The sequence below is a fragment of the Conger conger genome, chromosome 2 (assembly GCF_963514075.1).
Source record: "Conger conger chromosome 2, fConCon1.1, whole genome shotgun sequence".
Lineage (NCBI taxonomy): Eukaryota > Metazoa > Chordata > Actinopteri > Anguilliformes > Congridae > Conger > Conger conger.
Window position 1 is genome coordinate 7064279 of NC_083761.1, and position 16945 is coordinate 7081223.

At 48.6% G+C, this 16945-nt stretch overlaps 1 protein-coding gene across 8 annotated transcripts in view; it reads right to left on the bottom strand.

Moving 5' to 3' along the window:
- The window catches only part of map4k3b (mitogen-activated protein kinase kinase kinase kinase 3b), a 105411-nt gene that overhangs the window by 20552 nt on the left and 67914 nt on the right, over positions 1–16945 (bottom strand). For 4 of the 8 annotated variants that reach the window (XM_061231827.1, XM_061231822.1, XM_061231824.1 and 1 more), the window contains 7 exons: positions 14347–14425; positions 12767–12825; positions 10890–10952; positions 6174–6232; positions 3642–3680; positions 2429–2494; positions 1017–1068 (listed from right to left, as the gene is read on the bottom strand). In XM_061231827.1, the coding sequence (XP_061087811.1) occupies positions 1017–1068; positions 2429–2494; positions 3642–3680; positions 6174–6232; positions 10890–10952; positions 12767–12825; positions 14347–14425 (417 nt within the window). The remainder of the gene's footprint in view (positions 1–1016; positions 1069–2428; positions 2495–3641; positions 3681–6173; positions 6233–10889; positions 10953–12766; positions 12826–14346; positions 14426–16945) is intronic. The other 4 variants (XM_061231825.1, XM_061231819.1, XM_061231821.1 and 1 more) reach the window with 3 other exon arrangements.

A 16945-nucleotide genomic window follows, 5' to 3' on the forward strand; every position in this document is an offset into this window, starting at 1 on the left:
ATGCAGGTGAAGCCACAATGCTGTAAAACCCACCGCTTAAACCACACTGCTGCTACCAACATCTGCCCCTTAAACCACACTGCTGCTACCAACATCTGCTCCTTAAACCACACTGCTGCTACCAACATCTGCCCCTTAAACCACACTGCTGCTACCATCAACTGCCCCTTAAACCACACTGCTGCTACCATCAACTGCCCCTTAAACCATACTGCTGCTACCAACATCTGCCCCTTAAACCACACTGCCGCTACCATCATCTGCCCCTGAAACCACACTGCTGCTACCATCATCTGCCCCTTAAACCACACTGCTGCTACCAACATCTGCCCCTTAAACCACACTGCCACTACATCATCTGCCCCTTAAACCACACTGCCACTACATCATCTGCCCCTTAAACCACACTGCCACTACATCATCTGCCCCTTAAACCACACTGCTGCTACCATCATCTGCCCCTGAAACCACACTGCTGCTACCATCATCTGCCCCTTAAACCACACTTCCTTCTTCTACCTGACCACCACAGTTGTAGTTCACACAGCGTACCTTGGACTGGGATGTTAGAATATCACTGCCACTGCAACTTGGCTATACAGTATTTTTATCATCATTTATAATCCTACTTCTAGAATGTGTGGACTATCATTGGTGCCCCGTGTGAGGATATAGACATATACTACAAGATTCTGTAAATTCTGCTGTCCATTCTGGTTGTACAACTGTGAGCATGAACTTAAGTACATGCAGACGCACACACAAACACAGATACACGTGTACACACGTGCACACACACTGCACTGCGTCTCAGGATTTCAGTCATGTCGTACGTCTAATACGATTACTTCTGTATGTTTGTCATCATTGTACACGGTGTATTCAGAACTGCTAAATGCACTGTAACAGACACAGGCAGAGATGAAGGGCATTGGCTTAGTTAACGCATAAATAATGCATTCCAATTTCCGTAGGGTGTGGAGCACTTTGAATATGGCGGTGTCCGGCTGGCCTACCTTCGGGGGTAGCGGTGGGGGCACTTTCGGCCTCATGGTGTTGCTGGACGAGCTGGGGGGGGAGAGATAATTAGAGCCATGATGATACCCGTAATGTCCCTAAATTCCCCATTTGCTCATAAAAGCGCCATGCATGCTCAAGACGGTGTTAGTGCACACCAGACCCCATAACACACCGCCCCTGGTTAGCACACCCACAGTTATGATGATTATGCCGATTTCTATTATTTTTTGGGGGGGATCTTGTAGGGCGGCCTGTAGCATAGTGGTTAAGGTACGTGACCGGGACACGCAAGGTCGGTGGTTCGATCCCCGATGTAGCCACAGCAAGATCCGCACAGCTGTTAAGCCCTTGAGCAAGGCCCAGTCTAATGAATTGTACTTCGCTCTGGATAAGAGCGTCTGCCAAATGCCAATAATGTAATGTAATGTGGATCTTGAAAATGTCTTAAGTCCTCGTTTAGGATTTTACTCATGAAGCCATACTCTTAACTGGACCGGTTAGTGTTTGCTAATCTTCTATTATACGTCTTCCCCCATTTATTTCATTTATAAACTAGAGTGTGCAAACTCCATCCGTTAGGCCTCACTGGTAAGACCCATGTACTGCACAGAACATGGGATTAAAAGCAACACTTTATGCAGCATTTATAATACCTTTATAAGTGCTAAATAATGCATTATAACCACTGCCTTTATAAACTGGTTATAATGGTTGTAATTGCTTATCCGACTACTTGGAGCTGAAAATGACATTTCAAAGAACCCACTTCTAATAAAGTGCTATCAAATGACTGGATTTCAGTCACTTTACTGTTTTACTATGACTTCCTGAAACCATGAAATCTCCCAGTGAACACTGGGGCCTCCTTTGCAAAGACAGCTGGGAAACGTAGTCCCCAGCTGCCCAGTGGTACACAGTAAGGATGACAGAAGAGACTGCTGATGTCACAATCACTGGTGAGGTCACGACAATGGCCGGGTGGACAAGAGTGGGGGGGGGGGGGGGGGGGTTCTTTGTTGTTGCTATTGTTGCCATGACGTCTCCTCACCAAGGAAGCAGAGGACATGGGCATGCATAATTAATGGGTGGCACGCATGACAGGGAGGCAGAGCAGAGGATGTTCCCAAAAAAATGCACAGCCAAGAGATTACGGCGATGAGAGGGATGCAAACAGCGCAGGAGCAAGCAGGGATGGTTTCGGCTACCGTGCAGGAACGAGCATGCCAGGCGAGGGTCAGTCGGGCAGGGGCCAAAAATCGGCCAAGGAGGCGGAGCATGTGAAATGAGGGCGTGGATGAAACTTGCAGGCCTTTCCATTGGTCTAAGGCAAGGGGGGTGGGGGGTGGGGGGGCGTGGTGGTGGTTGTGGTTCTGAGAGACTATAAACTACGAACATGAAAAGGACTTACTGTTGAGTTTCATCATCATCACCGCCATCATCATCATCATCATCCTCTAAGTGTGCCACATGGCCCCTGAGGAGATGAAGGCAGCCAGGCTCAGTGGGGCGGGGGTGGGGGGGGGCTCGGGGGGGGAGGGCGTGTTACACTCCGCAAAGTTACGGCTACAGCCGATTTCCGTCCATCCGGTCAGGGGAGAGGACTCCTGTTCCGTCTGGGCTCGGATCCGCTTCTGGATTTCATGCCGCCTTCGGCTCTCAATCCCCGATCGTCCCCGCTAATCTTTCAGATCTGACTTTTTAAGCAATATTTGGTACTATTTGAAAGGTCCAACATAAGAGCTACATAAGCACTACATAGCACATTCATAAGCACTACATAAGCATTCATGAGTGCTTATAGGTGTAAGATGTGTGCTGATGCAGAAAGTGACATTACCATGACATAAGATCCTTATGACGGTTATTAACATAGTCGCATATGAATGCTTATGTAGTGCTTGTTAATGTGCTATGTTATGCTTATGAAGGAGTTATACAGCTCTTATGTAGGAGCCTTCAAGTAAAGTGTTACCTACTATTTATTAATGAGCACAGCTAAATGAATGATTGCTGAAGATTGTTCTTGTGCCCAAATTTTACTTGTGGAAAACACAGAACATGGTGAAATCGCTAAAAGTGGCAGGATAATTAGCAGGAACATGAGTCACCATGAATGGATTGAGCCCTCCAGGAACAAAGTTCCCGACCCCTGAGTTAGATGGAAGAAAACAGCAAAAAAAGAAAACGAAAATATAAATGTTTTTTTTTTTTTTCTGGCATGCAGTTGCCTTTGAGAGGCCCGGTCATTTTTGATGTTGTCTGCTGAGGGGTACAGGTAGTAATAACAGCGATTTAAAAGAAATTAAACATCAGCGTTTGCAGGAAATTAGTCCTCTGTTACATGGACTGGATAAGCAGGTCGGGTGTGAGGGGGGGGGTGGCTGTTAGGTCACATCAAATGTGAAACAACGTGGTTTTGGGTACAGCCAGGATCCTCAGCCGTGGTTCTGGAGAGCTGCAGGGTCTGCGGCTATTGGTCGTTTCTCAGCAACTAACTGACCAATTAGAGCAGCTGGTTACAGGGATAAGGCTCCTGGTTGGTTGGGTCTGAAGGGCTTTCTCATTTTTAAAATGGAAATAACACCCAGCAGCCCTGTGGTTGACGGGTGTGTGAAGCCTACCTCTGGTGTAGCTCCTCCTCCACCGACTTCAGAAGACTCCTGTGGGGGTGGGGGGGTGGGGGGGGACAAACAGGAAGAGCACACGTTCAGCCAGTCACCGTGGAAACGGGAGCGCACTAGGTCATTACCGTGAAAACACAAGCCACGAAAATGTGAACGCACGCGGTCAACCCAGGCTGTTCCACCGACACACGAGTGCCTGCGGTCTTTTCACAGGTAGGCCTGCCAGCCTACCTTCTTTCTGGCTCTCTCAACCGGTCACCTTATCACCAGCTGATTTACTTGGCTTTAAAAAAAATAAAATAGTTCCCTCCCTCTCCACCTGCTGATGTGTGGTGAGCATTCTGGCACAAAATGGCTGCCGTGCACATCACCCAGCTGGGTGCCACACGCTGGTGGTGTTTGAGGCAAGTTTCCCTGCCGCATTACCGTAAGCTGCTTTTGAGAGTGAGAGAAGCGCTATATGCAGGATATGAATGAATTCAGCAGAAGGTCAAGCAGATCGAACCCTTTTTTTGGTGTTGGAATGAGTAACAAGCCCAAGGCCGTCGTCGGGCCAAGTTCAGAGAGGGAGAACGAGGGGGGGGGGAAAGTAAATTAAATTCGTGCAACATTTTCCAAGTTGTATTTTTGAAAGGGAAGCTACCTTGAGGTGATTTTTTAGGAGCTCAAAATATGACCTCGACAAGAAGCGGCGACTAGGAAGGCCAGTGGTATCAGCTCAGCGTCCATAAAGAAAAAATTCTAATTCAGCCCCAATCGCCCAAGCTTGGACACAGAATAAGTTTAGGGGGGGGGGGGGGTTTGTTTCACAGCGTTGAAGGTGTGCGGAGGACGTTTTGGCGCATCTACCGCACATGGTTCTGTAGACGATTCGGATCCAAGTAGGCATTTTCCACCGGTTTACTTTTTTCACAGGAAACGAAGCCATCTGGCCCGGTGCGTGGAGACGAAAGAAGCCGGCATCAATGGAGACAAGGGATTTAAGCTGTTACTATTTTAACGCATGCTACCGCGTGCGTGTCTGTGCGCGACAGAAACTAGATCATACCTGTTCGTTGTAAAGCTGTTCCCAAGTTTTTCGGTTTCATTAATTCAAGGCGACACACGGCAGTCGGTTCAACAAACAAATTACCCGGCCCTGTAGCGGGACTAAAAACGGAGTCATATTTATCTTTTATGCATTAGCAGTTACTGTAGTGGCCCTTGGACAGGAAGACTGGGCTTAGGGCCAGTTTGCAGTCCGGCGACAAGAGTATCGTGCAACCTGAAATCGCAGAACGTTCAAAAACATCCATTGTCGCCCGGGCGGCAGACAGCAGTTGTTGTCCTGAGCGAAATGGACGGTTAGCCAAGAGCTACATTCTGAGCTCAGGGAGTGATTTGTACCAAACCCAAAACCCAGCTAGCACGACGAGAATACCGCCATGCAGACCACCGGCAAACAGCCGAATGAGATGTCGGTCCCACCGCATGCATGTCCCCAGTAGAAATTTAGAATAATATATAAAAAAATTAAAAAATAAATAAAAACTAATTCAATTATTGGTAAACTAGGCAAGCCAAGCCGAGCTGTGTGGTTCACTGCACTTCATGGTGCATTCCATGGTGAGGCCGTTCCCAAGGTCAGCTGAGCAGAAGCAAAAAAGGGCTCGCTGTGTGTGTGTGTGTGTGTGTGTGTGTGTGTGTGTGTCTGTGTGTGTGTGTGTGTGTGTGTGTGTGTGTGTGTGTGTGTGTGTGTATGTGTGTGTGTGTGTGTGTGTGTGTGTGTATATGTGTGTGAGAGAGATAGGGAGAGATAGAGGGAGAGTGCGTGTGTGTGTGTGTGTGTGTGTGTGTGTGTGTGTGTGTGTGAGAGAGAGAGAGATAGGGAGATAGAGGGAGAGTGTGTGTGTGTGTGTGTGTGTGTGTGTGAAAGAGAGAGAGAGAAAGATAGGGAGAGAGAGAGTGTGTGTGTGTGTGTGTGTGTGTGTGTGAGAGAGAGAGGGAGAGAGATAGAGGGAGAGATAGAGGGAGAGTGTGTGTGTGCATGTGTGTGAGAGAGAGGGAGAGAGATAGAGGGAGAGAGAGAGTGTGTGTGTGCTTTATGTCATTCTATTTCTTTCTGTGGCTAACAGGAAGTGAGAAGTTTACTGTGGTTTACTTCTGGAGAATGCTGCGACAGAGCTGCTGCTGCTGTGTGTGTGTGTGTGTGTGTGCGCGCGTGTGTGCGTGTTTAATTTCTGCCCTAAAGATAGACTGGTAAATTGCTGCTCATCATATCACACTTTAGCTGGTGCCAGGCCAGTCAAATAACCCAACAACCACAAAAACCAAGAGAAAAACACACATACACAACCCCACATAGACATGTCTGTCCCACACAATCCCACAGACGTATCTGTCCCACACGATCCCACATAGACGTGTCTGTCCCACACGATCCCACAGACGTGTCTGTCCCACACGATCCCACAGACGTGTCTGTCCCACACGATCCCACATAGATGTGTCTGTCCCACATGATCCCACAGACGTGTCTGTCCCACTTACTTATTTCCTCCGAAAAAGGAGCCCCCAGGAGACCCCTGCTCATAGTCGAGGGGAGAGTCCTGAGGAGAAGACAAAAGGAGGAATAATCAGACATCCCATAATCCCGGCTTTAAATACACACCATCAGCCCACACCAGGGTCAAATAAAGTTTAAAACTGAGCAGAGGCATGTTTGGTCAGGCTTTATTTCAATGCCTATTAAACTTCCTGCTACTTACTGGGTAAATACCAGGTACTGACTAGGTAGCCATTTTGATTTCAGAGGTCAGTACTATGAAACAGACTGTAAAACGTATTTACATATGGTACTTACTGACTTTGTTTTTACAGCACTCACCTCTGAAATTAAAGTAGTTACCTAATAATTACACAGGTAGCTGTGTACTTACCCAGTAAATGCTAGGTAATTAACAGGCTGTAAAATAAAGCCTTACTGCATGTTTCTCCACAGATGACGTGCTGGTTGCTGAAAGACCAGATTCAGTAAAAATACTGGGGAGAAAAGTATCAAGTATCATTTTTTTTTATATTTGGCACAATGATACCTTTGACCAAACGGTTAGTCCTTGTGACTTTGGACTGGTGGTTTGAATGTTTCAAGTTGATTAATGTTTTATGCATTTAAAATGCTTGTTAGTTTCACAAACTTTCCTGTAAACCCCTGATCGTTTTAAACTAAATTAATAAAATAACCAAAATATATGTTGCAATGAATTGAATAAAAATTTGTCCCTAAGATTGGCTTAAAAAAAGAAAATCCCATAGTATCCTGCAGGGGTGAAACTGGCAACTAAAGGTTTAAATTTTTCAAATGACACATTTTGACCCAGGCCTGGTGAAGACATTAAGACAAACACTGTCTAAATTACAACTAAGCTTAACCTTTATATTACTGTTTTATAACTTACCTTTTTTCCTATACAGCAGACTGATACATATCCATGATGTAGGTAAACAATTAAGAGCCATGCAAACAGGTAGAACGGTTCAAACTAATATCTGCGTCCAGTGATTTTCATAAAGACTTTCTTTGGGTGACATGAGGAGAACATTGCAGCCGATGACCGAAGCAAGAGGAGGGAGTGAAATGAGGATTTAAGCCGACGTTGAAGCAGACGTTTTAAAATTCAAACACAGCACAGAGCCAGGGACTCAAGAGAGGTGAAACGGCTGACCCGGGAAAGAGAAAGCAAGAAAAAACATTCAGAGACTTCCACCAGTCGGAGAAAAACACACGTTTGCTCAGATTTAAGCGCACGCTGGCAGTTAAACACCGTCATTTTCACAAGAGGTCAATTAAAGATGAAGCCATATCCTCGAGTTTCGTAAACAAATTCAATTTAATGCAACGCTCTGAAAGTGAATCTCGCTTAGCTCTTAATGATGTAATTACTGTGCGGAAAAAAAAAACAAAAAAACACAAGCTATTCAAACAATCCGAAGTTCGAAAAACACTAAGCCGCTAAATTTATCTGTGAATTTGAGAGTGACAATATCCTCTGAACGTGTCAAACTGCAGCGATCCGCTTGGAGTGACAGGCGGTGTCTGGAGTTGACTGACAGCAGCCTCATTAAGCAGCGTAAGCACACGAGGATGCGCTGCTGCCGAACGCAAATCAGCTCTGACAGACTGCACACTCAACAGTACTTCAAACGACACCATAGTGCACACTGCATAGTCAACACTACAACAACGACACCACCGTGTACACTGCATAATCAGCACTACAACAACACCATAGTGCACACTGCATAGTCAACACTACAACAACGACACCACCATGTACACTGCATACTCAACACTACAACGACACCACCATGTACACTGCATACTCAACACTACAACAACACCATAGTGCACACTGCACAGTCAACACTACAACAACGACACCACCATGTACACTGCATACTCAACACTACAACGACACCACCATGTACACTGCATACTCAACACTACAACAACGACACCACCATGTACACTGCATAATCAGCACTACAACAACGACACCACCATGTACACTGCATACTCAACACTACAACAACGACACCACCATGTACACTGCATAGTCAACACTACAACAATGACACCACCATGTAAACTGCATAATCAACACTACAACAACAACACCATAGTGCACACTGCATAATCAACACTACAACAATGACACCATAGTGCACACTGCATACTCAACACTACAACAACGACACCACCAGGTACACTGCATAATCAACACTACAACAACGACACCATAGTGCACACTGCACACTATGCTACTACAAATGACATTACCGACAGACCGCATAATCTGCACAACCAAGCCCCAGGTCTCCTCCGCAAAACGCCATGGGGACCAACGCTACTTCACACACCTCAGTGCACACGCTGAACCCAAACACACAGGAACACGATGAGTTCAGTTCACCGACAGCTTACGCAAACAGACTGCAGGTGCGCAACTGACCAGCGGGGGGCGGTGGTGAGCAGTGCGAGACCACCAATGAGACCACAGAGTGAGACTGAAAACAGACGTCAATCTAGCTCTGTCATACCAGCAGAAACAAGAACGCAACCGAGGCACACAATCAACCGAAAACAGCTTCTGCAGGACGTAGGGCACTGGAGGAGGACCTGGGTGAAGTTTGTGTTCGGCAGGGCGACTGGTGCCCCATGAGTAAGGCACCTGAGCAAGAGTTTCTTCCGTAAAACGTCCATCTGCATAAATGTGCTGTATGCTAAACTACACGCCGTGTAAATCACTCCGGCTAAGCTACTCCGCCAATTACCCTAAATATAGATGTACATTTTAGCTGCTGATCCACCCCTGAGATACAGGAGTGAGAGGGGGATCGCGCACGCCCGTGGGAGCGAGAGAGGAGCCGTCCTTCCGGCAAGTTCCGGAGCCCTGGAGGGGGGAGGGGGGCAGGGGGGCAGGGGCGGGGGAGTCCTTGAGTGGCAGGCCTCTCAACTGGAGCCGATCGGCTTTTTAAAAGTGATTTCTTCTGAAGGTCAAAAGCGAGAACTTCTGCCCACATCAAAGGGCCAACGGGCCGGGCTGGGAATGCAAATGAAGAAACGGCGCGTTTGGCATTCTCCCCCCGGCCTGCGGCCGGGCCTGCGCTAATCCGCATTACCCGCAGAAAACAGGAACACCACAACAACCAACAACAAAACAGGACTCTGTCATCACAACCGAGGTCAATTAATAATCTATTTTTTTTTTTCATCAGAGAACAGAACAGGCAGAGTACTCGGCTAATCGAGAAAAAAGTAACATCGCCACATTCGTCCGCACAACCGAAACCGATTAAAAAAGGAAGAAAAATAAAATAAAGCGCAGGTTGTAAAGTGGAAGTGCCCTGCAGAGACCTGTAACTCTGGAATAAACTCGGTGTCGGTCCAGCCTGCGCGTCGGCTGCAGACGGCGTGGGGCGTGGGGCGTGAGGCACGGCGGAGACAGACGGACGACGCGGGCCCTCGCGACTCGCTAAAGACGCACCGGCGAGCCGGATCCCCTCCGGCACAAACCTTTCAGCCGCGCGAGGGGATCGATTTTTCCTACCTTCTTGCGAGCGCACTTTTACCTCGCGCAGCAAACTGCCGTATCATCATTCACCTTCCGCCTCTGCGCTGAGGTAACGGGGGCGCACGGAGGGCGCCCCGCCCCGATCGGCCCTGCCGTTTTCCCACAAAAGGGCGTGTCTCGCCACGGACCGACAGAGGGCACGGGGTGAGGGGGGCAGGAAGGCCCTGGAAGCTTCCCCCGACAGACGCAGAGGCAGGGCTGGCTAGGGTTCCTACTCCAGTCCCAGGCTTCACGGGCCTGCTCCACAGCCAGAGGCCGAAACTCGGTTTCAACCACGGCCAGGTAAAATACTTTATTTCAAATACTTTAACTTTCACTTCAGACACCAGTAGAATTATAAGGTTCGAGCTGCTTTCTGAGTGGTTTTCAGATATTGAGCTTCAAAGACATTAAAGAGACTGTCCTCCAAGCAGATATAGCCTTTTTTCAGTTTTGCATTTTATCAGACTTTTAAACTGTATTTCTGTGTAATACTTCACAAAGAGACTGTCCTCCAAGCAGATATAGCCTTTCGAGTTTTGCATTTTATCAGACTTTTAAACTGTATTTCTGTGGAATACCTCAGACATAGTAAATTCAGTACCATATAAACAACATGACAATCAATCTGGGGTCACAAATGACAATCATAATAAGAACAGAAGAGGAAGGCACAGCAGCGAAAAAAACCCCAAGACCACAAGGACATCCACCACGACGGACACCGGCCACCAAGTGAGAACAAGCAGAGCCACTGACAGACACACAGACGGATAGACACCTGCCACCAGGTGAGAACAAGCAGAGCCACTGACAGACACACAGACGGATAGACACCTGCCACCAAGTAAGAACAAGCAGAGCCACTGACAGACACACAGACGGACAGACACCTGCCACCAGGTGAGAACGAGCAGAGCCACTGACAAGACACACAGACGGACGGACGGACGGACGGATGGATGGATGGATGGACGGACAGACAAGGCGAGACAACAGGAACCCGGCCGGAAAGAGGAAGAAGAGTTGAAGTGCCAGCAGAAGACAGGATGAAAAATGAGAAGAAAAAAAATCAAACAGCGGACAAAAGGGCAAAGCGGAGAAATGGGAAAAAATGATGATCTACAAAAATGATAGAAACAGGAAAATATACCAGGTAAGGTCTTGCGGTGTAGTATATTTCTTCTGCACAGTCCAAAAAATCGTCAGTGTCGGGCTGTTCGGCAGACAGACGAAGAAATTCAAGTTATTCACATCCGGGTCACGGGGTCACCGGAGAGACACAGCATGTGAGATGTGAGGAGGGGGGTGCGGTGAGAGATTAAAGGAGGGGTGCTGTATTTGAGGAGAGCGCCGTGCTGGAGAGGCGGGCTGTCTCCGGTCCCGCAGAGCTGCATAACCCGCTGCTTTCTGGTGTGCTTCAACACATAAACCTGCTCATTTAACTCACCCATACAGATTACACTCACACTCACTCTCACACTCTCACACTCTCTCACTCTCACTCTCACTCTCACTCTCACTCTCACACACTCTCACACTCTCACACTCTCACACTCTCACACTCTCACACACTCTCACTCACACTCACACTCACACTCACACTCACACACACGAATGAAGGCACACACACACAGGCAGACACACACACACACACTCACAGCTGATGCAGAATGCTCAGCCATTAAATCCAAATGCCCATGGCATCCGGAAACATGGAAAAAAAATAAAAAAATAAAAAAATAAAAAATAATAATAATCTAAAATCAATAATTCCGCATTCAGGAAATCTGGAGGAATCCGGCTATTCCCGCCACGGCCCCGGATCTCCACCCGGAGGCCAAGCCGAGGATCAGAGCAGTGTTTGTGTTGGGATGGATAGAGGAATAAGAAAATAATCCAACAGGCAGGAAGGCAGGAAGCTCTAAGGTTTATAACGGCGGGTTATAATTGGATGTATATGAATGCTGTATTTAGAACCGGGGAACCACAATATTGAATAAAATTTCAATAAACACACACACATAAACAAGGAGCTGCATCCGCCTCAGAATTACCCAATAAGGACACAGCTGAGCGGTGTAAAGTACCGCAATCGATACGGATATCTTCAGCCGGGATTCAATTATGATCAACTGCCTCAACCTGTGGGCGGCCATTTTATCCAAGCATAACTTCACATCAGCAACACAACACTCGATGAGCTTCACTGAATTTTGCTTTTTGCTTTTTTCTTGACAAGTTTGGCTGATATCATACTTCTGATGACTCATTTTTTTGTAACAATGAAAATCCCTTGCTTTTAACTGCAAGTCAAAGTTAATGACCGAGCAAGCCCGAAGCAAATTCAGTTTAACTCATGAAATGGCGTCCTGCTCCGATTAAAGACAAACCAAAAACCAAACAAACCTCACTGAAATCACACACCGAGGTTCAGAGCAGAAAAAACAGATTTAACAGATTCGCACAGTCCTCCGTCTGAAATATGCAACCTGTCTGCCTGTGTGTGTGTGTGTGTGTGTGTGTGAGAGAGAGGGGGAGAGACAGAGAGAGAGAGAGAGAGAGAGGGGGAGATGTATATATAGAGTGAGAATGAGAGAGAAAGGGTGATATATAGATATATATATAGAGAGAGAGCGGGTAGAGATGGAGAGAAAGGAAGAGAGAATGACAGTGAGAGTGAAAGAGAGGGACAGATAGAGATGGAGAGAGAGGGAGGGAGGGAGAAGCAGAGGCAGAGATGGTCAGAAGGGGAAGAGAGAGAGTGAGAGAGGGGGAGATATATATAGAGTGAGAGAGAGAAAGGGTGAGAGAGAGAGGGGGAGATGTATATATAGAGAGTGAGAGAGAGAAAGGGTGAGAGAGAGGGAGGAGGATGTTTGAAGTGTGGGAGACGGTTTCAGGTGCCGCCGCGTGATTGGCTGCAGCCGCGTGATGTCGAGCCCCTCTGCCCCGAGGGGGCGGGGTCTGGCCCGTGGGGGGGGGAACGCGGGGGCGGGAGGTTGCCACGGCGACCGGCGGGTCACTCACCGGCTCGTGATGAGGCTCCGTCTCCTTCCTCATCGGGGGGTCGAACTTCACCTGGTCGACTGCGCCGGGGCGCGGAGGAGGAGGAGAAGAACAAGATGATTTATCTCCTTTATTTAGAGCCCACGTCCATCCCTTCATCATTACACACGGCGCAGAGCGACAAGGGACATGCAAACATTGATACGGTGCGAGACGCTATTTAGCTTTTAGCCAAACTAAGCGATAGCTGGACTTTAGAGGTAGGAGAAGGCGAGTATTGCTGGGCTGAGTGGCCTGTTCTCATCACTGTGTTGTGCTGTGTTGTGTCTTTTCATTTCAGCGTCTCTCAGGTTTATTTCACACGGCTCTCAGTCACGTTTAACACCGTGCTGTAACCGATGGGCCCAGGTCTGTGCAGAGACACTTTGACCTTGACAGGCAGTGGGCTGAGGTGAGGACTGAGCCGTGTGAACTGTAGGTTCAGCTTCCCTGTGTCGCCCGGGGTTTCGCCCTGCGCCCTGCGCCCTGCGCCCTGCATCCTGCGCCCTGCGCCCTGCATCCTGCATCCTGCACCCTGCGCCCTGCATCCTGCGCCCTGCATCCTGCGCCCTGCATCCTGCGCCCTGCATCCTGCGCCCTGCACCCTGCACCCTGCGCCCTGCGGTGACTCCTACGCACGGCCACCATGACTTTGAGAGAGAGGAACCGAACAAGAACCGCAGCGCTCGGACACTCTCAGACACTCTCAGTGTTTTTATTTTAGAATCGAATATGAGCTGCAGAGAGAGAGAGAGAGAGAGAGAGAGAGAGAGGGAGGAAGAGATAGAGAGAGGGAGGAAGAGATAGAGAGGGAGGAAGAGATAGAGAGAGAGGGATGGAGGGAGAGGGAGAGAGAGAAAGAGTGAAACAGGGAGAGAGAGGGGGAGGGTGAGGGTGAGAGAAGGTGGTGAGGAAGAGAGAGGGAGAGGGAGAGAGAGAGAGGGAAGGAGAGAGAGGAGAGAGGAAAGAGAGGGGGAGAGAAATAGAAAGAGAGAAGAGAAGGAGATAGGAAGAGAGGCAGGGAGGGAGGGAGAGAGGAGAGAGAGGGGGGGAGAGAGAGAGAGAGAGAGCCGGTGTGTTTGGGAAGGGGCAGTAGAACGGGGGAGGGTTACACCACGCTGCTGCTCTGAGCTTCAGCAGAACGGAGGCTCAGATTTCACAGGCCCAGATGAAGGCGTCTCCCGGGAGACGGAGGTGCCCAGCGTACAGCGACACTTTAGAGGTGAGAACGCAAATGTGTCAGCGGGGTGAGAGAGAGAGGATACGCTGCAACGCTTTCATCTGCTGCTGCGTCTGCGTGTGTGCGTGTGTGTATGTGCGTGCGTGTATGTGCGTGCGTGCGGGTGTCTGCGTGTGTGTGTGAGTGTGTGTGTGTGTGCGTGTGTGAGGGGAGAGAGGAAGGAGCTCTGCTCCTGGTACAGAGCACAGACACACACAGACAGACACAGACACAAATAAGCATATACACCGACACACATATGCCTGCACACACACACACACACACACACACACACACACACACACACACACACACACACACACACACACAGAGTGGAACTCACAGTTAATCTCGGAGAGGGTCTTCCCTTCCCGGTTGCTCCGGCTGGTTGAGTGGATTCTCTGGGGCACGGATACGGCAGGCTGAGGAATTCAATCAGATGAAAACCCCCCCCAGTAAATCTCCTCATCGGCAACAACATCATCATCACCAGCAGCAGCAGCAGCAGCCTAACCCAGCTCAGAAACAGCAGTCTGGGCGCTATCCCAGCACCCCAAACTCGGTTCACTAAAAGGACAGAGCCACACACTGCATCACTGACAGGGTGCACTGGTTCATTCCCACCACCCTCACCTCTGAGTAACATGGTATTAATGCAGCAAAGTCACTTAAACCTCTCGTTGTCATGAATAAGTTGGAACAACACAATCAAATATGCAACATATTTATAACTACATGCATGCTCATGTTAATGTTTTATACGCGCACAGCAATTGCGCTACACATCAAAAGCAGGCATAATTCATATACTGTATATGTTTATATACTGCAGAAACTGGACAACCAGGAGGCTGACATATCCCACAAGCCCCTTCTTTGGAAATGTAGTCCAGCAACATCAAACTCAAGTCCTGGAGGGCCGCAGCGTCTGCTGGTATAACGCTGGTCAATATCGTTTTTCCATAACTGGTGACGCAGTTTAGAGACTTAAACCTCGCTCTGGAAACATCTCCACACCTGCGCCACATTATCTCTAATGAGGGGCATTATTCATGCGCGCTGCGGAAGCTTCTGGAACCCGGAGACTCATCAATCGCCGCCATTTGCATTTTTTTTCGCCGCTGGTGCGAAACATAGCGAGCGCGAACGGCGGCTTGGGACCCGTGGGCTCTCAGGGACCGACCGGGGATTCGTGGGCTCTCAGGGACCGACCGGGGAGCTCGCCGCCCGCATTTCCTGCGCTCGACGCGTAACGCCGCGTAGCCACAGTTACAAACAGTCCAAATTATTATTATGAAATTCAGACATTGACACCGGTGGAGTTCTACAGGATTCCCAATTTTGGTGTGCGTAAGAATATTTGCGAACACTTTATTTGAAGGGTGCTACATAAGAGCTATAAAACTCCTTCATAAGCACTACATAAGCATTCACAACACTTATGTCAATAACTGACATAAGGATCTTGTCATGTAATGTCATGGTAATGTCAACCGATGAATCAATGCTGACAGAACACACCATATAATGATTGTGGTTATTGACATACTGTCTGCGCTTATGAATGGCAATGCAGTACTTATGAATGTAATGTGTCGTGCCTATGAGAGAGTTATACAGCTCTTATGCAGGGGCCTTCAAATAAAGTGTTTTGTATTTTTCTATTTCTTTGAGTGTGCAATTAGCCCTTTTCCAAATGTAGCCATGTTCTTTGGACGAACAATACTGTTGACTCTGGTGAGTGTAAACATCCAAGGTTTCCCCAGCCTGCTTCTCTTCACACCGGAGACCTCGCAGAGTGGAGTCAGAGGAGGACCTTTCTTATGCGGGTTTGCCATTCAGTTCATGGGTGCCTGACTGACCAGTGGGGGGTCTCTGGAGAGCAACAAAATTCAGACTCCTAACGGACTAGAACTTCCCGCGCCTAGCACCATACGGAGTCAGGAGCTACGGAGTTGAATGTCGTGATTTAACATTTTATTTAAAGACATGATTTGTTGTAAATTCTCAGGGAATAGCCTTCTCAAATTTTTACCAGCCAAGCAATTTGGAATACACCATAGAGGTAATTACAGCAAAAGAGTATTTGACAAAAGAATCTTCCTTACACTATAAAAGCAGCATTTTCAACAGGCCAAATCAGAACGGGGGGGGGGCGACCCGAACACTGAAGACCACGGAGTCACGCTCGCGTTCCATACCGACCACACCAGTCATATCCCAGGCACGAATCGGAATGCGTTCGGAGCGGCGGGAACGCCGGGAGACGTTCCCCGTTGCCACGGTTACGGGCCGGAGAAGCACAGCGCCGTCAGGTGTGTCCATTTCGATGAGGAGGAAGAGGAGGATGAGGAAGAGGAGGAGGAGGCGCATCGACGCCGGGAGCCCCTGCTCTGCGGCGGCCGGAGGAAAAACGGCGGCGCTCACTTCCGACGTCCCGTAAAGCGCGTTTCCCAGGGGGCCGTGGGGCGGTGGGCATAATTTATTCATCGGGCTCTATTTTAGAGCGGCGGCCCGCGGGCTCGGAGGGGTATTTACATACGAGCCGCGGGCTCCAGCAGCACCGGCCCGTCGGCCGCCTTCCTGGAAGGAGCGGAGCGTGAAGGGCGCCCTCGTGTCAGCGTTTCGCCCAGACTTCACCGTCGCCACGGCTGCTGTTAAAAAATGCAGCGCGGCACGACCACTTTATACAGTTACATCTGCTTTCTAAGCTCCCAGGAAGGTCAAACGTTATTGGACAGCTAAACCATCATCAGATCATCAGGTTCACAGTGCGTTTCAAAAAAAAAAAATTTTTTTTGGATAAAAGATCAATTGCAAAGGCGATATTAATTTAGTGTAAATTGGGGCCTCTTTAGCGAACTTCAGGAACCCGGCGCACAGCTCCTGTGATTGATGCCTTTGAAACCCCCGTTTGAAGCGGGTGATTAAATGTTAGAAAG